The sequence below is a fragment of the Aethalodelphis obliquidens genome, unplaced genomic scaffold (genome assembly GCF_003676395.1).
Source record: "Aethalodelphis obliquidens isolate GAN/ISIS:26980383/991018 unplaced genomic scaffold, ASM367639v1 scaffold2, whole genome shotgun sequence".
Classification (NCBI taxonomy): domain Eukaryota; kingdom Metazoa; phylum Chordata; class Mammalia; order Artiodactyla; family Delphinidae; genus Aethalodelphis; species Aethalodelphis obliquidens.
The window spans coordinates 90,925,219-90,951,016 of NW_020837946.1; the positions used below are offsets into that span (position 1 = coordinate 90,925,219).

Genomic DNA, 25,798 nt, shown 5'->3' on the forward strand with positions numbered 1-25,798 from the left:
GGGAGGAGAGAAAGTTAAATAAGTAAATAAATCATATATCAGATGGTGCAGAGTGCTAATGAAAAACAATTCAGAGCAAGGAATAAGGGGGATCAAAGAGTTGGATGGGTTGCTGTTTTATATCAGGTGGTCGCAGATAGTCTCTCTAATAATGTGACATTTGAGCAGAGACATGACAGCAATCCACACAGATATCAGAGAGAAGATTACTCCAGGTAGAGAGAAGAGCAACTGCAAGGGACCTGAAGCAGGAACAGGCTTGGCATGTTAAGAACTAGCCAGGAAGCCAGTGAGATTGGAATTGAGTGAACACAGGGGAGCGTGGAAGGAGAGGAGGTTGTATGGGTGATGGTGAGGAGTAGACTGGGTGCTAAATCATATGGAAAAAGATGAGAAGCCATTGTAGTGTGGTCTAATAGAACTTTCTGGACTCTTGGACATGTTCCATATTTGCGTTGTCCAGTATCGTAGCCAGTGACCACTTTATGGTTATGGAACATGTAAACTGTGGCTAGTGTGACTAAGGGAGTGAATTTTAAGTGTTACTTCATCTTAATTCATTTCACTTTCAGTAGCCAACTGTGGCTTCCATATTGGACAACACAATATTAGAGTGACTTAACCTGATTTGCATTTTCATAAGGTCACTCTGGCCACACAGATGGACTATTCTGTATTGAGAATAGACTATAGGGGCGTAAGGACAGATCAGGAAGAACAGTAAGAAAGCTACTGCAATAATCTGGGTGTTAGATGATGTTACGTTGCACCAGCAAGATTGGAGGTGATGAGAAGTGGTTGAATTTTTTATATATTACACTCCTAGATCCAATGCCATTTGCTAATGATTTGGATATTGTTAACAATAATAATTTGGATAGTGAAAGAAAGAAAAGAATCAGTGATGATCCCAGTCATTTTGGCCCAAGCATCTGCAAAGAGAAAATTGCCATTATTGGAAATGGGAAGAATGAGGGAGGAACATGTTTAAATGTGTTATCAGGCATCTGGTTTTGGAGACATAAGGTTGAGGTCCCCGTTGGACATTCAGGTGGTGATAGGAGGAAGGCAGTTGTTTATGTTAGTCTGGTTCAGAGGAAAGGGTCTAAGAGTAAAAATTGAAATAGAAAGAAAGAGCACAGCAAATACAATGGTAGTTTACCCAGACCAAAGATGGGATAGCCTCTCATGTCTATACAATTACAGGATGCTGCCTTGGACAGTAACAACTAGGTTGAGTCCTAAAAATGTTGTCCCCAGCTTTAGAAGATATATTAGCAGTGTATGTTGTATTTAGTTGAAAACCTGGCCCAGTGTAGAAGCTAAGAGATACAGCATCTGTGGGAGAGATAGGTTGGACTGTTCTGACACTTCATGAATGAGATGAGGTTTGGTATTTAGTCTCCCAGAACCTCAGTTTTCTCATCTATAAGATAGAGATAACCATACTTACCCCAAATGCAACTGCAAGTATTAAATGAGATAATTGAAGTGAATCATTGCTCAATGGTAAGCACATGGCAGACGTGTAATAGGTGCTTACAAAATAAATGAATATTATATGGAATTACTTGGATAATGTATTTCTGCTGGTTGTAATCTTGAGAATGTAAAAAGACAAATTTGCTTTTCAGAAATCTGTAATAATACTAATAAATCAAAACAAAAGAACAGCTCTTTATGGACTTTCTAATATACACATCTAATAGTGGGCTGTTACAGAGATAGTGGATGTGTGCAGCATTTAAGAGTGGTGTCTAAAGCCTGACTTTCTGAGTGTGAAGTCTGGCTTCTCCTCTTCCTAGCTTTATGAACCTGTGCCTCAGTTTTGTCATCTATAAATCAGGGATAATAATAGAATATCTTCATAGGATTGTTCCAAGGATCACCAAGTTGATAAAGTAAGGCACTTAGAACCATGACTGGCACGTAGTAAACACTGCTGAAGTGTTAGGAAATTAAGTTGGCCTTGGCCAAAGCAACATAAGAGAGAACTTACAACTCTATGAGTTTCCAGGATTAAAAATTAAGATTTCAAAGGCGTGAACTTTTTTGGTTCCGAAAGCTCCTTTATGATGTAATCAAAGTAATCAGGCTCTCCAGAAAAGTATACAAACACTATATAGCCACACAATTCTGCATATAATTATAGGAGGTTGGCCTCATCCATGGACTTGGCTAAAGTCTCCTGATTTAACTCAACAAAAGAGAATAACCAAGGCAGAAAATGGTAAATAATAAGTAGCCTAGATAATTGATGTTCCACTAACATTTCAGAAGAGGGAACGATAACTACAGGATAAGCTCTAGAAGAAGGTGGAATTGGAATGAAGCAGAAAAAAAATAAAACCTCAGTTCAGTGGAAAAAAAAATGAGGGTCATGAGCATGTACTACAAAAATCTTTCATTCCAAAGACAGTGACTGCCTAAATAAGAATTTGCCTGCAAACAAGACTACAAGAAAATAAATATTTCGGTGGTTGAGGAAAGGCTCTGTTATCATTTTTTTTTTTTTCACCCTGGCAGAGAAAAAAGAACCAAACACTAATTGCAGAGAATTTGCTGGTGTCAGTGTTCTGTGACTCAGTGCCATTTCTGAGCTGAGCAATTGGAAACTTTCTGACTGATACATTATCATAATGGCTCTCGGTGGGCACAACATATGGTGTTACTTTTGTTTTCAACATGATATAAACCAGGTCCCTCACCCCCACCCCCCTTATTAAAAATAACACACCATGATTTGCCTCCTTCCTTAGATAAGGAGAGGGCAAGACAGAAAATGTCACTGATCTCCTGGCTAGTCTCCTGTAACCAGATAAGTTGCATTTTAATTAGCAACTCTCTCAACGAGTGCCTGGCTACTACATTTGCAGAAAAACATGCCACTAACATTATTTTAGTGTGGGATACTCCTCATTTTAAAAATCCACCTCTTCTTATTTCTCTTCTTTTTCATCCCCAAATCAAATCTTTTATCATTATAATCAGGAACTTCTGTTTGTTATAAATAAATAAATATTTACTGAGCTGGGCTAACTCTTTAATGGATACTTAGGAACTGGAGAAAAGCCTCTGTTCTGCCTATTTCGGTGTGCACTGTGTGCGTGTGAATATGTGTATCTTCTTTATTGAGTCTTTTATTCCTGTTTATTAAATCCATCTTCAAATCTCCAGAACTTTCTGTATTCTCTGATTCCATGTCTATCATGTTAGCTAAAACATGGTATCTTTTTTTGAATGGACATTCAGAACTAGCTGTTGTTGGGATAGTATAAGGCAGAAATAATAAACAATTATTCAGTTCAATTCAAACACATTCACTGGGTGTCTTCTTCTAGTTGCCAAGGGTTTTGCAAAGATCTGGGACTAGAGATAAGAGGCAGAGCCTCTTGCTCTCCGGGAACTCTCCTTAAACTCCCTATCTGCCTCTGATCAGAACTTAGCACCTTTTTGAAAGTATGTACACGTCTGAATCCTCCATTAGATTAGGAGCCTTTCAAAGGCAGAGGAGTAACAGTCATCTTTGCAACCCCGGAGCCTAGCAGTGACCAACTAGAGGAGCTCAATAAAAGCTGAATGAACCAAATCTACACGACTGTCCTATGCAGTCAACTTGGGACCAAGAGTGTAGGCTGTGTTTGAATATGCTGAATACACCTGTCACCTTAACCAAGCTAGGTGCCCTGCATAATTAAATCTAGAAACTGACCCCGTATTTCATTATCTTAGAATCTAATAAATTGCAAACAATGGGTGTCCATATGGTGCTCAAGTAACTGAGCACTTCAGTTTATTCACAGAGAGAACGCATCAGTTCGGTAACAGGTCAGTGTCTGACTCGGATGGACAGGCAGAAGCCTTAGCTGTGGGGCATATTTAAGATGACCTTTTAGAGCAAGATGTTAATCCAGGCATACCATTATGTGCTTAGGTGAGATACTGGCTTGATGAGCGTTCTTAGAAATTTAATTTAGTGACTAGATCTAGGCTTGTCTGACTCTGTTGGCGTCGAGTACTCAGTTTGCTGTATTGCAGTGAGGCTGTGGATGAGAATATTGCCCCCAAAGAAAGGAAATACACAAACAGGCTTCTTCACTTCTGGGTAATTATGAAGCAAATTCCATTTAGAAAGTGACTGCAACAAATGTGATATAAACGGAGCCTAGTGTGAACCATTTTGGTGTAGCTGTTTCAAGTTTTAGGGTAATATTCAAGTTTAAGGAATGTTTTCATTGGGCAAGTATGAAGAATGGGGGTTCAAGTTGGGGCTGAGAAGGTAGTTTAGGGTAATGGTTTTTCTACAGCGGTAAGGTAGGAAGTTGATCAGGCACCTCAGCAGACCTGGGGAGCTTTCCCAAACCTGTCTGCTATCCAAAGACTGGTCAGGCAGATAGGGATTTGCAGTGATATCATCAAATGAAAAAGTGACTAATAAAAATGTGGATCAATTCTATACATGTTAATTGACAACGATATAAAACAAATCTGATTGGAAAGTTCTTGCGATTAACTTTGTTTTCACTGTTGGAAATTGACTATGCTCTATTTTCCTGAAAGTTGACCCATATGTTTATATCAGCTTTATTAATACGACAAAGCAGTTCTTGCTATTTTTAAAAAAGAAGACCATAGGCACTTCCACACACCGAGGGGCCAACAGAATTTATCTCAGAGAAATACACTGTTGTTAAGATGGGTTTATAGGTGCACAGGTTTATCTAGGTCAGAGAGGCAGAGCAAAAGGGAGTTAAACTGCTCTAGGTAACACATAAGAGGGGTAGAAGGGGGAAGTAAGGAGCTGGTATCTTAGGAAGAGCACGGAGTTAAGAGGGTTGTGTGTTACCAGTGTTTTCCTCTTTGGGATACCTGCCTCCCACTGCTGTGTGCAGTAATGAAAAATTGTAAGCTGTGTGCTGAAAAAGTTAGTAAAACATCTCCACCGTCAAACTACAGAATGAATAAGTTTTGACTCAAAATACCTTTTTTTATGAAAGCTAACTGGTTTTTGCACTTTTACTCCCTTTCTTTGATTTGTTTTTCCCCATGAGTGTATATAGACATAGTACCTGTGAACTAAATGTATGCATAGATGCCGTATTATGTAGGTATGATTATCTGGAAATAGGCCTTGCACGAACTAAGACTCACAGACCAAGTTCACACAGCTAGGAAGCGCCTCAGCATTCTTGATTTTATGTCTCATCCTGCATTTCACTGGACCTGTTTTGGTTTGCACGTATCCTGATGCCGATTAACCACGGATTCTATTAACGTATTCATGATGTAGCCAGCAGAATACTGTATCCATAAGGGCACTTAGTCCGTTCTCAGTTGCTTGTAGACTGCTCATTCCACTTCCTAAACCTTAGGCTGGCTTTTTCTTATTGGTAGGCATAGACTCATAGAGAGCTGCCTTCTGACACTCCAATACTTGACTTCTGAAAATATTTAAGCATAAACCAAATATATATAACAGTAGATCTTCATTTGATATGAAATATATCCTAAAATCAAACATATATGACTACTGGATGAATTACTATTTCTGTCTGCAACACCGTTTCTTTATTATTGACACAGATTATCAAGAATAGACTGCCCTCAGTGTTGATAACTAAATTGACTTCTGTATTCCTAAATGCAGTACAAAGTGCTTTACCCAAGTGTCCTAATTTAGAGAGAGGTTGGTGGGAAACATCCAGTTTACAGAAGCCCTTCTAAATGGTAAGATAGAACTCTCCCACACAAATGAGTATTTTTAACTAACCTGAGATAAAAATAGTATATCAAATGTTCCCTTAGAGAAGAGGTTGTGTACAGGAACTCTCATTTGCCAAACTCCCACATGAGTTCAAACCCAGGATTATAGGCAACAGCTATGTTTGCCATCCTTAAAGCCATTCCTCATATTTAAGAATACATGGGAACTTCCCTGGTGGCGCAGTGGTTGAGAATCCACCTGCCAGTGCAGGGGACACAGGTTCGAGCCCTGGTCCGGGAAGATCCCACATGCTGGGGAGCAACTAAGCCCATGCACCACAACTACTGAGCCTGTACTCTAGAGCCCGTGAGCCACAACTACTGAGCTCTGGCGCCACAACTACTGAAGCCCGCGCACCACAGCGAAGAGTAACCCCCGCTCGTAGCAATTAGAGAAAGCCCACGGCCAGCAACGAAGACCCAATGCAGCCAAAAATAAATAAATTTATAAAGAAAAGAATAAATGCATTTTGCGACCTATGGTTTCTGAGTACAGGGTCTGGTATAAGCTTAGGGAGATAGAGGCTGCTGTGTACGTGCAGTGAACCTGCCTAGCACTGTGTGGACAATCCACAAAGACTGCTGAATGAAAGAAGTAATGAATTAATGCATGCAACAATGTCAGTGTTTCATTTGCTAATCTGTTTACTTATGTTCTCTGTGTGGTACTTATTGTATCATTGGAAACAACATGACATGATCAAATGCCTTCTTTGGAAAATAACACGACAACACAAAACAAAACAAGGGGACCATTTTTGATACTTATTTGAGAAAACCTAAATGAACATTGATAATGGCTCTAGAAATGCAAATTAATCAAATAGGATAGTGTCCCAAATATTTAAACCTTTATTTTATTGATATTTATTAATAAACATCACAGAAGAGAAAGACATTCAAGAGACAAAAAGGAGGTAAATAGAAATATTTACTATTTTTAGTCTCATTAAAAACATTCCTATCCGTTGTATTTGCTGTATGTTAAATAAATATTTTTTATATAGAGACAACAAGGATATATTTGCTCGAGAGAAAGAAGTAAACAGACATTCAATTCCACTGGAACTCCTAAATGGAAAGCTGTTGAGAAGGATTTTCCTAATACTGTGTTAATTAATTGACTCTGATCAGAAGCCAAATCAGGAATTTCATAATGAAGATGAAATATACCAGCTGCCTCCAAACACATGTATCCATGCGCTATCACTGTTTCAAAATTCAGGCTGAAGGAAAATAACTTACCGGACACAAGAGTAATGAGAATCTTAGCACCGGTAGCTAAGAGACTATGGAAGAATTTCAGGGTGCCTGGGATGTCTTTTACATAATACAGCATCTAGAAGTGAAGGAAGAGAGAAACGAGATGCTTTTCTATGTCAATGTCTTTGTCGCTTGGACTAAATACTCACTAGAAGGTTTGATGTTCAAGTTGAGTGGATTTTTATTCAACAAAACACTTAAGAAATTTAAAAATTAAAGATGTTATATATAGACATAGAATAATAGTGTGAGAAAATATTTGGGGAGAGGGGAAACTATGGTATTTACTCAACTAGAGTCAAACAGCTTAAACTTTACTCTTTCTGGCTTCATTAACACAGACATTTATAGCTCGAGACAGTCTGCATTCCACATGGGGGCACTGAATTCTAATGCTCACTTTATATTTTGTGAGTTTTAGTAGTTCTGGGCAAAAATGGTGCTGGCACCGTAGAAACATTCCATTTCATGGAGCGTTGCTTTAAAATTAAGCCCTTTGCACTAGCTTCACCGTAGGCTCACAGATGATTTTTTTAAAATCATGGAAAATGTGACAGGTTTTGATGTTGACAGATTCTCTAGGGAAATGGACTGGATAAAGCCTAAAGTTACATGCATGGTTCCAGGGTGTTAGGAGTCAGCCCACCCTTTTTTTTTTTTAATAGATCTTTATTGGAGTATAATTGCTTCACAATACCGTGTTAGTTTCTGTTGCACAACAAAGCGAATCAGCCATAAGCCTACCTATGTCCCCATATCCCCTCCCTCCCATCCTCCCTATCCCACCCCTCTAGATGGTCACAAAGCACCCAGCTGATCTCCCTGTGCTATGCGGCTGCTTCCCACCAGCCAACTATTTTACATTCGGTAGTGTATATATGTCGATGCTACTCTCACTTTGCCCCAGCTTTGCCCTCCCACCCTGTGTCCTCAAGTCCATTCTCTATGTCTACCTTTTTATTCCTACCTTGCAACTAGGTTCACCAGTAGCTTTTTTTTTTTTTTTATTCCATATATATGTGTTAGCATACGGTATTTGTTTTTCTCTTTCTGACCCAGAGTGAAGTAAGCCCACCCATTTTTAATAACTGAACCATCTCTGGTGAAGGTGAAGTGCAGGGAGAGAGAGGTCTTTCCACCCAACACGATAGAGCTTGGAATTAAAGATTGGCAGTAGAAAATTTTCCCTAAGGACTTACATCCCTGGAATCTACCCCCATAGACACTTCTTACATCTCATCTTCAGCTCTCTTAAACAAGAATTCAATGTTTTATGTAGATGCCATGATAGAATTTATTGCATAAAGCATAAACAACCTAAGCTATGCCCCTCTCACACAAATGAATGAAATACAGTGGAGCTGCACACAGCTTGTGCAGCGTCACAGGCCGTATTTAGTATCATGTCACTCCATGCTGTTCATCACAGGGACCATACATAGACAGGCACCCAGATGCAGCCACAAGATGGCTAACCATCCCTGACATGACCTGGCTGAAAAGAGGAGGCGGGTCATAGCAGATGCTCTGAAATTTGATCTAATAGACACAGAATCTCTGCAGTTGATTATGAATATCAAGTTGAAGGATGTCATGAGAATGCTAGGACCGCAAGGAGCAATAGAGAGACAGAGAAATAGCACAGAAAAATGCAGAGTAGATGGAGAGGGACAGAGGAGTAATGTAGAGGAAGCAGAGTTGCTGTAAGAAAGAAAGAACAGACGTGGAGCTTTTGAGAGAAACTGGTGAATGATCTCTGAAGCTGCAACATTATATAAGAATTATATATATATATAAATATAGATATAGATATAAATATAGTTATAGATATAGATCTATTTAAGTAGCTAGATAGTGCAGCAACTGCCATGAATTCTGTACACTAAAGAGAACAGTCTCACATATATTTTTCATTTTGTTTTATGTCATATTCCCTTATTTATAGCATTCACTGGTATGTTTGTAGAATACAGATTTTTTTAAATGCTAAAAAAAAAAAAGAGGAATTTTATAAGAATGGGATCCAGAGCATATGTGGAGGGACTGGCTTTTGATAAAGGGAGGCTTTTGTAATAAGGGGAAAGAAAGACATGGTGCGTACAGGTGCAGCTATGTTTGCAGATTTGGAGAGTGAAAGATGATTTTCTACCTGATGGTTTCTCTTTTTGCTACAGAATAGGACGTGAGGTCATCAGTTGGAAATGAGTGGTGGAGGAGGGATTACAGGAGGTATAAGGAGAGAGAGGGAGGTATGAGATAGTTATACAGGTGACCCTTGAACAAGGCAGGGGTTAGGAACACCAACACTCTGTGCACAAATGTTCACACATAACACAGAGTTGGCCCTCCCTATATGCAGTTTCTCTGTTTCTGGGGTTCTGCGTCAGTCATGTAACATTTATTATTGAAAAAATCCACATATAAGTGGACCCATGCAGTTCGAACCTGTGTTGTTCAAGGGCCAGCTGTTTGAGAAGGTGGGAAAGTAAGTCTAGTAGAGAAACATAGGTTTGCTGAGCAATGTTAGGACTCCCTTATAGGTAAAAGATTTTGTCCGCTAAGAAAGCAAAGATGTAGGATTGCCTGGATATGCTGATCTTGGAGTCATTTCTTCCTCTGATTTTAAAAACTTTATTCCTTTGGGATGACTGTGCTTGTGGACTATAGAAAGCAAAAAGCATCTTGTTGTTCATCGTGGTATTTCTAAAATATACACATCTTTTAATGGTAGCCAACACCCAAAGCCTATACACCTATATGCTATCCAGATATGTCAGTGACCTCTGGAAGTATGTCCCCATACCACCTACTGAATTGTCTCCCCCTTTCCAAGAAATACACTATTGTATTTCTAAGAAATATACTATCATATTTCTAAGAAATACACTATAAGTGCTGGACCATGGAAATAAATTCCTATGTAATGACTGACTAATGTGAGTAACACTTTGTTGACCTGAGAAATCATCTAGCCTGCCCTTCTGTCATGTGCACATGAGCCAGGTCATCAAAAGAAGGCAAAAACAAGAGGATTCAGAAAAACTCTGGGATGTTGGTCCATCCAGACCATTAGAGTTACTGGAGAATTGTGTTAGGATGTTTTACACTCTACTATCTATGAACTTTCAATCCCACAAAAGTTAAGCCAGCATTGAAAAAAAAAAATCAGTAACTATGGGGGTATTTTGCATAGAGAAAACTGGGTTTTTAAATGTTACAGAGAATCTCTTAGTATTGTCAACATCTTTAACTTCAATTTGGACAGATAATGGTCACTTGTAAAATCAGAAATCAGATTTTCATTTTTCTTTTTAAAGTTAAAATATTAGGTACTCTGAAATATTTCTGAAAAATCTTTCTTCTGAGAGTGTATAACAATAAATATTTCTTACCTGAATCATATGAATAAAGTCCCACTTCTGAAGTTCTTTTTTCTCCATCATTCTATTTTGATATTCAGATGATGTCTCCTTATGCCAAGTAAACTTTATGTTCTCGAGGTTTGATGTCTTGGCTACAAGCTCTAAAATACGGAGAAGAGGTGGCACACCATCAATTTTAACTGCAAATTCGGAACCCATTTCCATTTAGAATTTTAATGCAATCAGTGTTATATACATAGCAGATAGAAAGCACATTTTTCTTTTTTATAAATCTCCAGAAGACCAAAGAGTTCATCCTAGTTTTTCCTCTAGTGTTAAATGAAATTAGAGAATGGAGTCAATGAGGAATAATTATGAGAATCCTGATCAGACATAGGTACTATTATCTTGGTGTTAATGGGAAATCAACTGGTGAATTTTATCAATGGAAAATTGATGTAAGACAGGTGATATGATTCTGTAAGTCAGGAATCAGCAAACCATGGCATGGGCCATATCTTCCCACCACCTATTTTTAAATAGACTGCAAGCTAAAAATATACACTACTTTCTGATTTCATGCTTCTTTCATATCTTGTGCCATTACACTTTTAAATGGTTGAACAAAATCAAAAGAAGAATAATACTTCTTGATAGGTAAAAATGATATAAAATGCAGATTTTAGTGTTTATAAAGTTTTATTGCAACATACCCACACTCATTAGTGTATGTACTGTCTATGGCTGCTTTGGGGCTCCAGTGGCAGAGCTGATTAGTTGTGACAGAGACCACCTAAGTCTAAAGTACTTACTCTATGGCCCTTTTTAAAGAAAAGTTTCCTGATTCCTGCTGTAAGCAATGAAACGTAAGCTCTTTAAGGGCAAGGATTCTGTTTAAATACCTCTGAATGAATTAATGACTCTGTCTCTAAGAATAAAGATCAAAAATAATAGTTGACGACCAGGGGAGGGATGGAGAGTCAGTAAAAAAAAAAAAGGGGGGGGGGATTCTCATCACTATTTATATTCTGAGATGTTTCGTCATTCCTGCCAAGAAAACAAATTAATCAGGTTCTTCTCTCAATAAGTTTACCAAGAACATACCACAGCAGCTGTGTTGTTAATGATTGAAGGGCCGCATCTGGGATGACAGGCCTTTCAGAACAGAATCTGATCTACAGCACCGTGGCTTACAAGTACCTTTGTACTTGGAGATCTGTTCAGCACTTGGTTCCACCACTTCAGTGTCGATACTGACTCCGGGGTATTGAGCCTGCACTTTGGAGAGGATATGAAGATCAATTTCACCTGGAAGAAAAGCATAGGGAACAGATCACCTCAGTCCAGAAAGAAATGAGTCAGAATAATTTGAACGAGTTTATTATCTCTAGGAAAGCCCAGCATAAAGAAAGAATAATACTCAGCTGTTGCCCTGCCACAATGTCTATGATGCAGAACAGCTAAGTTGTAAGTAGGAAGAATAATGTGATTTGAGGAGGGCTATGATTGCTATTCATTCATTCATTCATTCATATAGCCTTCATTTAATATGAATTATTATATTACAGTAAGCCTAAGATGCCCTTCATTATAGGATGCAAACAGCTCTTCTTTTTATGTCACTAAATCAGAAAAAACACCGTCAATTATAATTTTAAGATTTCATCAACTGGAAGATGTATATCAATTTCAGAGATGTTAAGTATGAAAAAAACATGCCATAGAATTGATCAATTAGGCTAGGCCAGATGCATACAAAATATATGTCACATACAAAATATGTCAGGTATAAAAAAGGATAAAAAAGTATATCAGACATGTGCCCTCAAAAACACCATGGTCTAGTGGTATAGACAGACATGGAAAGAACTCTGGCTGGGTTGGACCAAGGTGGGAAGGAGAAAGGAGACAGTGAGGGAGAGGATAGGAGGAGAGGCCAGAGAGAGGGAAAGCTTCATGGCAGATCACTCCTGAGTTCCCTGTTACAGGGTAAGTGGAAGTTAGCCCAGGGGCTTCTGGGGAAATGGGAATTGCAGGTAGAGAGGACAGGAAGTCAGGAAACAGAATCGTATATGTGGGACTACTGGCAATTCAGAGTTTTGGAATGTTAGGCAAGGCAGTGTCTCCATGCAAGAGGTGATCCCAGAGAGGTAAATGGAGAGGAAGTTATGGCAGAATTGATATTTATGCATTAATTCATGCACCAATGATTGATTATTTACTATGTGCCAGGCACTACACCAGGCTTTAGCAAATGATGATAAGAGGAGCAAATAGATACCTGCCCTGATGAAAATTTAGCCTGTAGGTGACTATGTAAGAGAGATAGATGACGGTAAGTTGGATAGACTTGAGTTCCAAACCTGTCTGACCCGCTTACTTGGTATTATGACCTTTGGAAATTTGCTTTATCTCTCCAAGGTGCATTTTCCTCATGAGAAAAACAGCAATATTAATAGTACATAGTTTATTGGGTGAGGGGATTAAATGAGGCAATGCTTATAAAGCACGGTGCAAAATAGAGTTGGCACCTAATAAATGTTAGCTGTTCGTCATTTTTATCGTTATCATTGAGTCCTTCTCTTTAAAAATCTCTCTTCTTTCCCTATTACTGATGCCTCCAAATTAAGTTTGCACTTTTATTCTCTTAGTTATCATGTTGACTTTCACTAAAACAGACTTATGTGCTGGCAAGACTAGCATATGAAAATGACATTAGTCTTTAACATTTTGGCATAAATGGCATTAACAGAACCTTTACAAGGTTAGATATGGCGGGCGGAAAAAGCATAGGTCATAAGACTGAGAGGTCTGAAAAGAAGGAGATGAGGAAGATAAATCAGGAACAAAAGATGCTAGACTTGGAAAAGAGGGCCGTCTAATGGTATAATGAGAGTCCCAAGTACTGGTAATGGGAGACAGTGGGGATTAGGGGGGAGAAGATATGGGAAGGAAGCTGAAACAGAGGATGAAGAAGCCTATGTGACAGTTTTCTCCATAGCTGGACCTGACACCTTTTAGTCCTTCCTTAATCATTATTCTAGCCGTCATTTATTGGCCGCCTATTATTTGTCAAACACTGTGCTAGGCACTTGACTTGAAACATCTCACTTAATCCTGACCACAATGCTATCACAAACGCCACAGTATTGTTCCCAACTAGATAAGGTGATTTGAGTAATTTGACACCGAGGGGACATTAATGTGCCCAAAGTTTACGGCATACTTGTCTGACTCCGAAGTGTTTGTTTTTCTAACAGCCTCATACTAAGAAATAGGAAAACACCAAATACTAAAAGGACATAGGAAGTTTTTCTCTACAGTAATTATTTTTGGAGGGTACAAAAGATAACTAAGGCAAAAGGCTGATAGGAAAATCTGTGGGCTAATGAGAAATAGAGAGATTCCAGCTTGCCCCAAAGGCCCAGAGGCCAAAAGTTCTGTTCTTGCCTCTATCAGCCTAGCCATGTATTTTATTTTATTTTTTCTATTAACATGCAATGATTTTATTATTGTTATTTTTTAACATCTTTATTGGAGTATAACTGCTTTACAATGGTGTGTTAGTTTCTGCTTTATATCGAAGTGAATCAGTTATACATACACATATGTCCCCATATCTCTTCCCTCTTGCATCTCCCTCCCTCCCACCCTCCCTATCCCACCCCTCTAGGTGGTCACAAAGCACCAAGCTGATCTCCCTGTGCTATGTGCCTAGCCATATATTTTAGATTAAAAAAATCATTAATTCTGAGGCTCCCAAACCCAACATTTTAAAATTCAGATAGTGGGATCTACCCAAATGGAAGAATGTATCTAGCACATCCCCAGGGCTCGTTCCAATCTTGTCCCTTTCCCAACCTGCAGAATGTTCTACCATAGAGCCACCCAGTCCCGCCTCCTATGGCAATGACAGAGGACACAATGCCAGAATTGCAGTGGAGACTCGGAACCCGTAGGTTCATGTAACAACCTCTATAGAGTGTGAGCCCACGTGTGGACACGAACCTTCTGTGCGTTCACTGCTGGGTCCCTAGAAGAAATGAATGAACAACAAGAGGAGATAATGAAATTATTTCCTCAGCGGGTAGCACGTAAAATGCAGTTCTGACTTCATAAGTCAGGTGACCACACTTCTTGTTTGCCAGGGACAGTTGTACTTGCTCCTGGTGCTAATGTCCCATCTGGTTTTGTTTCCCAAGTTTCTTTAATTTCTAACAACATATTATCACTGCAGTTTTATTTTTGAAAATACTTTTTAAAAAATAACTATATTTTAAAGTTTTTTGTATTGAGATATGGTTGATTTACAATATTATATTAGTTTTCAGGTGTACAACAGAATGATTCAAAATTTTTATAGATAATACTTCATATGTAGTTATTATAAAATATTGGCTATATTCCCTGTGCTGTTGTATAGCTTATTTACTTCATACATAGTAGTTTGTACTTCTTAATCCCCTACGTCTATCTTGCTCCTGCCCCCTTTTCTCTCCTCACTGGTAACCACTAGTTTGTTCTCTTTGAGTCTGTTTCTGTTTTGTTATATTCATTCTTTCATTTTATTTTTTTAGATGGCACATATAGGTGATAACCAAGTATTTGTCTCTCTCTGTCTGACTTATTTCACTTAGCACAAATACCTTCTAGGTCCATCCATGTTGTTGCAAATGGCAGAAGTTCATTCTTTTTTATGGCTGAGTAATATTCCATGGTGATATATGTATCACATCTTATTTATCCATTCAACTGTTGATGAACACTTAGGTTGCTTTCGTATCTTGGCTATTGTAAGTAATACTGCTGTGAACATTGGGGTGCATGTATCTTTTCGAATTAGTGTTTTTGTTTTCTTTGGCTATATACCCAGGAGTGGAATTTCTGAATCATTTGATCTTTCTAGTTTTAGTTTTTTGAGGAATCTCCATACTGTTTTCCATAGCGGCTGCACCAATTTACATTCCTACCAACAGTGTACTAGGGTTCCCTTTTCTCCACATCCTTGCCAACATTTGTTATTCATAAACTTTTTGATGACATAAAAGAACTATTTTATAAATTGACCGATATAATAAAAACAATTTGTTCAATAAATAAATATTTCAAAAAACTGTAATAATTTTACTCCTTTTACTCCCTCCCACTCTCAGTCTTAAAAGTATCCTGGGTTTGACAATAAACAATGTCACCATGCTCGTAAGGCACTTATTTTCTGTGTTATGTTTGTTATTTATAACAGACTCTATTATTTCTTATTGTGAGATTATATATATATATATATATATATAGAGAGAGAGAGAGAGAGAGAGAGAGAGAGAGGGAAAGAGAGAGAGATCTCCCATAAGACAATATATTCCTTGATCTCATACCATATGTAGTTCGCATTCTTGTATCACTCAGAAATAAGAGAAATGCATTTTAAAAAAATATATGAACCTCTTTCCCCCATAAAAGAGAGTCAGTAGAGAGGTAGTTCAGATGTTCTGTAGTATTATAGTCTAAACATGTAGCATTCAGTTCTAAATAAATTTAGTTACAAATATTTTCTTGATACATCACCTATCCTGTTTACTTTCCATCCAGACATCCAAGCTTTGCTCTTTTCTTCATCTTCCCTCCCTGGCCACCTGTAAATTTTCCTGCTAAATGTTTCTTTACTTTCTCTTTTCCATCCATACTAGCAATGTCCTTGTTTAGGCCCAAATTACCTATCTCTTGGAATACTAAAATAATAACCTAAAAGTTCAGCCTGTCTCTGCTGAACTTTGTCTCCCTCAAAGCCATCACTACAACAACCATTTAAAACCCTGAGCTAATAAGCAAGCCCAGTATTTCTGAGGTTAAACCTTCTAATGACTAATCAACTGGATTAAGTCCAAACTCCTTAACTGAGCACAGACCACCTTGCCTTCTTTCTTATTCTCATCTCTCACAACTTCATGTTTTGAAACTCGTGTCTCTAGGAACCCTGAATTTCTTGTATTTCTACGCTTCGCTCTCCCCCGCGCCCCCCCCCCCCCCCCCCCCCCCCCCCCCCGGCATCGACCTCATGACTCTTCGCTACATTTTGCCTGTGCTCTCTCCTCTGCCAGGAAGACTCTCCCCTCACTGCTTCACTTCATCCGACTGACTCTTAGGCGTGAACTCTTCCACACATCGCTAACTACAGGCTTTCTCACAGAGCCTAGCAGTAGCATCAGAATCCTTCAGACAGAAGCTGCCAGTTGGGCTTCCCTGGTGGCGCAGTGGTTGGGAGTTCGCCTGCCGATGTAGGGGACGCGGGTTCGTGCCCCGGTCTGGGAAGATCCCACATGCCGCGGAGCGGCTGGGCCCGTGAGCCATGGCCGCTGAGCCTGCGCGTCCGGAGCCTGTGCTCCGCAACGGGAGAGGCTGCAGCGGTGAGAGGCCCGCGTATCGCAAAAAAAAAAAAAAAAAAAAAAAAGCTGTCAGTTATTTGATTGGAGTTGGCAACACAGATAAAACCTTGTGTTCCCTGATCTGAATTATTGCTTTAATGCACTTATTTTATTCACTAGCAAAGGCTTGATTCCAATGAGTTTGTTAAAAAGTATCAAGGACTCTAAAATGCTAGATTAAGCAACTGAGCAGGTTGATCATTAATCACTGAAAAGCATGTGAGGGGTTATCAGACCCTATAGTACCACGAGCCAGCAGTAAAGAGATTCAAACAACGAAAAAAAAAAAAAAAGAAAGAAAGAAAGAAGATCATTTGTTCTTTCCCGGCTGGATCCTTCTGAATAGGAGCCATAACATTATGAATGTGTTCCAGTATCAGACGTTAAATGCCCTGTAAAGGCTTTTAAAGAGCTCCCAAGCCAAACTAGTATGCCCAAAGAATGGGGGAAAGTAAACTAGAAATGAATCAGTCAAATAATTCAGAAATTCTCCACAAATTCAGGGGTAAACAAAAGAAACGTGGAAGCCAGCAGTCTGCTGCTTTTATTGTGCATCGCAGAGCCTTCTGGAAATCTTAACTTTCAGGTCCAGAAAACAATATTTAAGAGGAGTAAGGGAGTACTTATTCATTTTATAGTCAGTCTCCTTTCATATATGATCTCTGGTTAGGCACTGCTTGATCATGGTTCTGGCAATTGTAGACTACTTATTGATGACATCCTAAGCCTTTAGGCCAGCAGCTGTTTGAGTTAACTAAAGCCTTATTATTGCATGTTTCCCCCTAAAGCTTTGGAACAAAATCTGCAAAGTTTCCTGTGACAAATGGAAAAATTATAGGGATTAAGCAAACTCTTTCCAATATACCATCCTTCTTTTTTTTTTTTTTCTTTTCTTCCCTTCCCTCCCACACCCCCTTTTGTGACTAGCGAAGCAAATTAATGATTTTGGAGTCTGGGCATTTTATGATGATGTAACTGATTTTCTCAGTTGATCAATACGTGGAGCTTGAGCAAAGTTAGGAGAATCCAAACATGTGTCAGCATGAATCAAAAATTATTTTCTATTAGGCTGAGTTGTGGGTTGTTTTTTGTTTTGTTTTGTTTTTTTGTGGTTGTTTTCTATTAGGCTGGGTTGTGGGTGTTTTGTTTTGTTTTTTCTGTTCTGTTCACTCCTGTATTATTTTCTATCCTGACTTTTTGATTTGGGAAGTTAAATGAAAACTAAATTTTTAAAATCTCCTTCCTTGCAAATCTCTTTCCTTTGTACTACTCCGTCCCTCAAATCAGCTACACCTGTAGTATGACTTCCCATGTCTCCTTTCTGACCTAAGTTGAATGTTTTACTTAATTTCACAGTCAGATATTTTTGTGGTTATAATATCTTGCTTTCATATGGGCCATATTTTAAATGCATCATACCTATATTTGAAGAACAACATATAATTGAAACCTGACAGTGGAACTTAAAAAAGTTCAAAAATAGGGAAAAGGTGGGGATATTATCTTCCAGACAACTTTTCTCCACTCCCTGAACTTCAAGGATATATTTCATGAGATAGCAGAGGAATGTTGCCTTTTTGCTTGAAATCCAAGGTCATTTGATTAAAAAGGAAAACAAAAATATGAAAAGGAAAAGTTAGAGGCTATAGAGAAAATTGAACTCAAATTTAGTATTCACTAGAAATATCTTATACAAATTTGTTACTATCTCTGCCCTTCAAATTGCATATCTGTAAATTAGGGATAATATGGTCTACTCTGCAGGGTCACTCTGAATGTTAAAGACATTATATGGAGATAATTTACCACAGTTCATGATATATAGTCATAATTCAATAAATTGAAGTTATTATACATTAACTCAACAGATATTTTTAAGCACCTACTAAATGCTAGGTTCTAATCACTGGAGATACAGCAATGAATAAAATAGACAAAAACATCCAACCGTTATGTATGATGATAAGTCCCGTGGAGAAAACCAAGGCAGAAAATAGCAAGGGGAAGCCATGAGGGGAAGCTCTGTGATTTTCAGTTGGGTGGTCATGTAAGCCTCCAGGAAAAGGTGACATTTAAGAGAAGGCTGAAGGAGACTGGGAAAGAAGGAAATGAAGATTTGCCTTTCTAAATGGGCAGTTCCATAATAAAATGACACTGTGAAAGAGCACTCATCATGTATTCGTGATGGCTTGTCTTTCTGACTGAGCTACATTCAATGAAACACAAAGCCCAGCTTGAGAACCCTGGGGCTGCCCCAAATAAGAACATCCTCCATGCCAAGAAAATGGAGGATTAAAGACTGGTCAAGTTATCTCCAGCCATTTGATTTCCGTCTATCCTTGCTTCATTTCTAATATCAAAATATATGTGAAGGGCTTCCCTGGTGGCGCAGTGGTTGAAAGTCTGCCTGCCGATGCAGGGGACGCGGGTTCGTGCCCCAGTTTGGGAAGATCCCACATGCCACGGAGCAGCTGGGCCCGTGAGCCATGGCCGCTGAACCTACGCGTCCGGAGCCTGTGCTCCGCAACGGGAGAGGCCACAACAGTGAGAGGCCTGCGTATCGCAAAAAAAAAAAAAAAAAAAAAAGTGAATTCTTTAGAGTATCAGCAGGAAAAATTTTATTCTATTACAGTTGCATTAAGATTACAATCTTCCTTTTTCCCTCTACTAGAGTATCAGGTACAAAAAAATTGTTTCTAGGGAGAAAAATTGCCCAGATAACTCTCTGCTTAGTGATGAAAAATAATTTCAGCTATGGGTTTGCAACCAGAACAAGAACAATCTGATTCTGAGCTGCAGTGTAAAAGATAAAAGATTCTTGACGAGATCCCTTCTCTTTTCTTTCTCTGTCTCTCTCTGTCTCTGTCTCTCTCTGTCTCTCTCTGTCTCTCTCTCTCTCTCTCTCTGTCTCTCTCTCTTTTGTCCCATGGGAGCCTCAGTATGGAGGCAGTTCTGTCAGTATGGAAAGACAAGAGTAGAATATTAAAATAGCTGGAGAGTCTCAGGAAGGGGATTATAAATATAAATTCTGAGCCAAAAGGGCATTGCCATTTACTTTCATGTGTCTTCCGGCTGTTGGCCCAGGAACAATACCGCCTGATTGCTTTGCAACTTCAGAAGAAAAGCCATGCTACCAAAATGTTCTATGAAACACAAACATAGAGAAAATGTCCCAAAGGGTGATGAACAGTGAAGTGTAGAGATATTTCATAAACAACTCAAAAAAGACTGCGTTTTGCCTTACCTTTCAATTTATACATTTTAAACATAAAGATATTTGCTACTTCATCACATACATAGAGAGGTAAATTCTATACCTACCATATTATGATGTTTATAAGTTATATTGAATTACCCTTAATAAAGTACCAACTTTCTTCTACCTTCTTCATGCCCAAAGACAGGATTTATAAGATGAAACTACCTGAGCTGACAAAGGTAGTCCAAGATAATCACGTAGTTGGTGTGATTTCATCAATATCAGCTTGCATCCGTGTTCTTACGCGCTCTTAACCTTCACGATCTCTCATTTGGCCCTTACACCATTGGCCCGCCACATTAATAGTGGTTAAAACACAAATGTTGCCAAGGAAAATTTTCAGCCCTAGCTTGTGTACAGTCTGAGAGCCTGTTGCCCTTGTAGAAAAAAAAGCAAGAAATAATCAACAGAAAACATCAAGGACCTGAAGGACCAGAGAGCCGACAGCCACCATCCTCTTGATCCACATCACCCTCACTCTCATCATCATGGCCACCATGTCCTCGCCGCAGCCACGGGAGAACAGATGGGCTCTGAAGAAAAGATCTGCTAAGCTACAACACAAGCGAGATTGTTCTTAAAGTATTCGTATGGGTGCAATATTATTACCGGTGAGTCAGAAATAACCAAAGGAAAATTGTCATGAAAACGTGTGTCAGAACAGTGCTTTGGGCGTCAGCCAAATAGCTGAAGGAACTGTCAGAAGTCAGTGAGTCTATTCTTTACCATCAACTATAAAATTATAATTTAAATTGGGTTTATTTTTCCTGTCCCTGGCTGTAAAATTAATACTATAGAAAACTCAAGACATAGAAGTGTAAAGTAAAAATAAAATAAATATCTCACTACGGGAGAAAGCAAAGGTTAATGTTTTGGTTTATTTTCTCCTAAGTTGTTTTTGTCCCCTTTGAGCAGATAATTTTCTTTAGTTTACCCATTATGATTATTATGTATATGAATTATTTTGACTTTCCCACTTGAGAGTTAAACCATGAATATATCAAAATTTATTTGAAAGTGCTATTCGTATTCTCAAAGACGGATATGTGGGATAATCAATTTCATTATTAACCTTTCATATATAATATAAATAAAAGTATCTAAAAAATATATAAATGTGTGCATTTATATGTGGAAATATATATGAATATGTATTTATACATAGAAATACATTTTTATGTACAGTTTTATATGTATAGTTATACTTAGTTTTAAGTTTTTTTGCTATTCTGAGGCATCTGACAATGAACCGTGAATTTTTGTGCAAAAATCTTTTTTGCAGATTAATTCCAAGAACCAGAATTAATGATTAGAATGAGATCCTTGATCTTTGGTGATATAAAACAAAACAAAACAAACAAAAAAACAGGTGTCAGACGCTAGCTGCTGAGAAAGGATGCAGGCTAAAGAACTAAAGAACATTTTCAGAGGCCCTCTGGGTAGGCAAGACCAGTCCAATTGTTGGAACGCTTGGAGGTGGGGGGCTGAGGTACAGGGTGGGTGGAGGATGTACAGAATCTATGAGGAGAGGCTGAAGCAGCAGCGGGGCCTGTGTTGGGACATCAGGGATGGCTATTTACCAAGTATGTCAGTATTTTAACAACGAGCATCACAAGGGCCTTGTGTGATAGATGAATATCAGAACTGTTCTTGATATATGACGCCACGCTACTTTCAGGAAAACTTCGTTTCATTTCAAACTCTTACCTTTTGTACATGAAAGCTTTCATGTCACTGTAACCTCATCACTATTGCATATTTGCTTTTTAAATCTTCTCAAATTGTTCTCAGTAAAAATTCGAACTTTTCTTCAAATAGGTTTCTTATATTTTGTACTGAATATATTAGTAGCTCAGCCATCCAGTATTTTTTTTTACCACTCCTATCAGTTTGTTATTGTTAATAGAGACAAAGCCTCAGAAGACCTTGGGCATTGACCCCAATCTCTAGGACCCCCAATCCCCTTGTGGCATATATGATTAGGTTCACCATGTATAAAATGAAGATGACAGCAGACACCCTACACCAGGGTTATGTGACTGTGTGTCTTAAATCGCAAAGTTGTATTCAATAGTGTATGTCAAGTAGAAGCATATTCATCGACTAAGAGACTGTGTCCCAAACTGGCACAAGAACTGGGAAGATACAAACTTGTCCTTCAGCAAAATTACACATAACCACATGCCACAGACTTTCTAGTACATTGTAAAATAATCAAAACTGTAAATGAAAAACACGCAGATGTTGACAAAAAAAGAAAGGTGGATCTACCATATTGCTTTCTTCCTATTTTACCTTTATCAGGCCATTACTGCATTCTTATTAATTTTAAGGCTATACAACTGAGTTTATTTGCTTTTCTAAGTATACAGTCATTTAATCTGCAGATAATGATAGTTTTGTCTTCACTCTGCTCATTATCCCCATTTTCCTGTTTCAGGCCTTATTGAATTAGCCAAAACAATCTTGTTTATTTCGGTTTTAATGACAGTGGCTCCAGTGTTGTAGCATTATGTTCACGTCTCTCCATTCTGTACTGTGTCTGTCTTTAACAGTACTTTCATGTTCACTGAAAGTTTTAAATACAATACAATGAGGTAAACTATTTCGGTAAATTTATATATGTAGAATAGTTTTTTTCAAAATAACATAATTATGAATGCCTTTAACAATACTTTGTATCTGATGCCCCAAATTATCTGAAGTAGACAGTCCTAAATCCTACAGATTAATAATTGACCAGAGTCCATATCCTTCCAGTTATGGAATAAGTGCTAGCATGCTGCACATAAGTAAAACAGTTCTTACTCATGTCAAGTTATAAAGCAATTAGAATCCAGACAAAAATCGTCTGCATGTCTAGAAGTCCTATTTAAACTCTACTTCTTCAATATAACAAAACATGGTGTTAGCCACACCGCTCTGAAGAAATGCCTACCTCTTTCTAGAAGGTTACTCATAAGATCATAGATTTTCTGGACTGAAAGCACCTTCAGTGGCCCAAACACCCAAGAAATCAGTGCCTGATTCCTTTCCATAGCACATGTGCAAAGTGTTTTTCCAGCCTAAGCTAGTACTCCTAGAGTGACTGCTCTTTATAACCCAAGATGTGTGCTTTCATTTCTGAACAGGTTTGATCATTGGTAAATTCTAATACCGAACAAAGAAATCCCTCTCTTTTAACCACTGGCCCTTTAGGGGCAAATATTCTGTGGTTTGCTCAATAGGAAATATCTGCAGCTGGCAATAAGCACATTCAAATTCTTTTTTTCTAGGCAAAAAAAATCCCCCAATTCCCTATATTTCCCCAGTCATTCCTTAGTTGCTGATACAGACTGTTGGCTTACTCTAGACCATTGGAAACATTAACCTTTGCTTGCTACCAGCTCCTGCTTCTAAACTGGGTACACTGGCTCTTCCAGTTCTTGCCTTAATTACATTTTTCTATTTCTATCCACCTAGCTTAAACTTCAGGGTCACCTTAACATGCCATTTATGAAAGGAAACAAGATTAATAATCTGATAAAATTAGATTTTCAAATAGCTGGTCATTACTAAATACCGAATCTCTCTTTTGCCAAGTCGACAGTTAACTTTTATATCTGTTTAGTACAGCTTGTTGGACTAGACTACAATCAAGAGACCTGGGTTTTATTCTGCCTTGATGGTTCTCAGGCTTCTTGTTTGTAGAATGAGGGTATTGATGGTCTCTAAATTTTCTTCTATTGTTTAATCTCTGTAGTAATGTTGGTGTCTATACGTTACAGAATAAGAAAACAACCTAACTCAACATATATCAGCATAATTATTTTCCAAAAAATGTTATAAAAGGGTTTATACCACCTGTGTTTCATATGTGAATTGCTTCAGTGGATTAAAAATTTATCTATATATACACTATTATATAAGTTATGACACCTGAGTTAGTACATAATAGGTTAATAAAAATAAAAGTAGAGAGCTGGATAAAATGAGATTATTTGAGTCCTGTCTAAACCTTATAAAATTTTCTGGCATTTGAACATAAGAACTGAACAACGCAGCAGATAAAGTGATTCTCCTCGAAGCAAAGCCCAGAGCAAGGAGAAAACATTGCCCATTACTGCCTTCTGGAACCTTTTTCCATGTATAAATGTGCACTGTAAATTAACAGCATTCTCCCTTACCAAAAAGAGTATGGGTTTCTTTTTCTTCATGTACCATCAAACATAAAGACAACACTCATTTAAAGTTGAGTAATGAAGAAGTTCCATTGGGTGGTTTAATTTTAGGAAGCATCAGTGTTGAAGATGGACCGAAAAAGCATGTTCTATGAGACTTGGAATACAATGCAGTTGCTCTCAATAGCTAAAAACAATTGGGAATTCCCCGGCGGTCCAGTGCTTTTACTGCCGAGGACACGGGTTCGATCCCTGGTCAGGGAACTAAGATCCCGCAAGCCGCGCAGCCAAAAAAAAAAAAAAAAAAATTGTTGAAATAAGCATGATCTGAATACTCTGAGACCTCGAATGAAGCATTCCCATTGCTCACTTCGTTTCATGAAAGTATACAAACTTGTGCACATACACATACAGCGTTACACTTCTCTATTTGGCCTTTGTAAAAACTATATGGTCTATATTTCTGTACATGATTTGTTTTTCTCCTGATTTCCTCTCTTTCTTTTGTGGATACACATAATATTTATTTCAAACATTCTCCTAACATCGAATATATCATCTATGAATAACAATGCTGCTTATCAATTGTATTTCACTGATGTAGTAGATCACTTACAGAAGACATGGAAAAGTTTTCCATCAGTTTCCTTTCTTTTGAACTGCTCAGAGCCCTAATAATTGCTTGGCTTCTGAACTGAATTGCCAAACGCCTTTTTCTAAAACCTTACATTCTCTCTTAAATTATGAAATCCCTCTGCACCCAAATACCAACCTCTATAGAAGAGACAGAAGACAGACAGGGTACATAGCAGTCCCTGCTCATGCTTCTGAGAAGAAAATCAAACAGACCCCCATAGGATATGAACATTAAGTGATATAAATGCAGCAATTTGATTTAGGGAAGTTTTTAGTTTGTTTGCTTTTGGAGTGTTTTTTCATCATGATGGTGAGAATGGTATCACCATTACAAATACAGAGAGAGTATTTGCACCAAAGATATGCAGAATAGGATCTGTAGGTATATGGACATCCAAAAGAAAACATCTAGGAAGTGAAACCAGAGAGGCCCATAAGCTAAGGCCAGAGTAGAACCCTGTAAGATGCATTATGGGAGCTGAGCACAAGGTGTCACACGGGGCCAATGGCCTCATTTGCCAGGGACTGGAGTTCAGACACTGATTTGGAAGGATACCTAAGCTGCAGGATAATGCAAAAGTCTCAGGCACACTGTAGATTGTGAAACATGCGGCGAACCCATTTCTCTAAGGCAAGTACAGGAAGTTCCTCATTATATGTTTTTCTTCTGCGCATGCAGTCCTTGCAGTTAGGCAATGACAGATTATTAGATAAGCATCTCCCAGTTGGTATATAAGCACTCAGACTAACTGAGTGAGGTGTCCTTTCCCCCCAAACACTACTCTTTCATGCCAAGAACCTCTAGACCTAGGGGTTTTAAGTGCCTTGCTTTTGATTTCATGTAACTTACTTGAGCAGTGAAGACTAAGTACAGTTTGAATTTCTCTTGCAGTTCTTATGTTTCTGAGCAGTTGCTTATGAAGAATGAGCTTAAAG

At 38.3% G+C, this 25,798-nt stretch overlaps 1 protein-coding gene across 3 annotated transcripts in view; it reads right to left on the reverse strand.

The window, feature by feature from the left end:
- The window catches only part of HNMT (histamine N-methyltransferase), a 35,920-nt gene that overhangs the window by 896 nt on the left and 9,226 nt on the right, over nt 1-25,798 (reverse strand). The window contains exons 1-5 of one of the 3 annotated variants that reach the window (XM_027132052.1): nt 20,232-20,472; nt 14,397-14,421; nt 11,589-11,696; nt 10,419-10,549; nt 7,009-7,102 (exon numbers count right to left, since the gene is read on the reverse strand). In XM_027132052.1, the coding sequence (XP_026987853.1) occupies nt 7,009-7,102; nt 10,419-10,549; nt 11,589-11,696; nt 14,397-14,421; nt 20,232-20,282 (409 nt within the window). In that variant the 5' untranslated portion in view covers nt 20,283-20,472. Of the gene's footprint in view, nt 1-7,008; nt 7,103-10,418; nt 10,550-11,588; nt 11,697-14,396; nt 14,422-20,231; nt 20,473-25,798 lie in introns of those variants that run through there. The other 2 variants (XM_027132034.1, XM_027132044.1) reach the window with 2 other exon arrangements.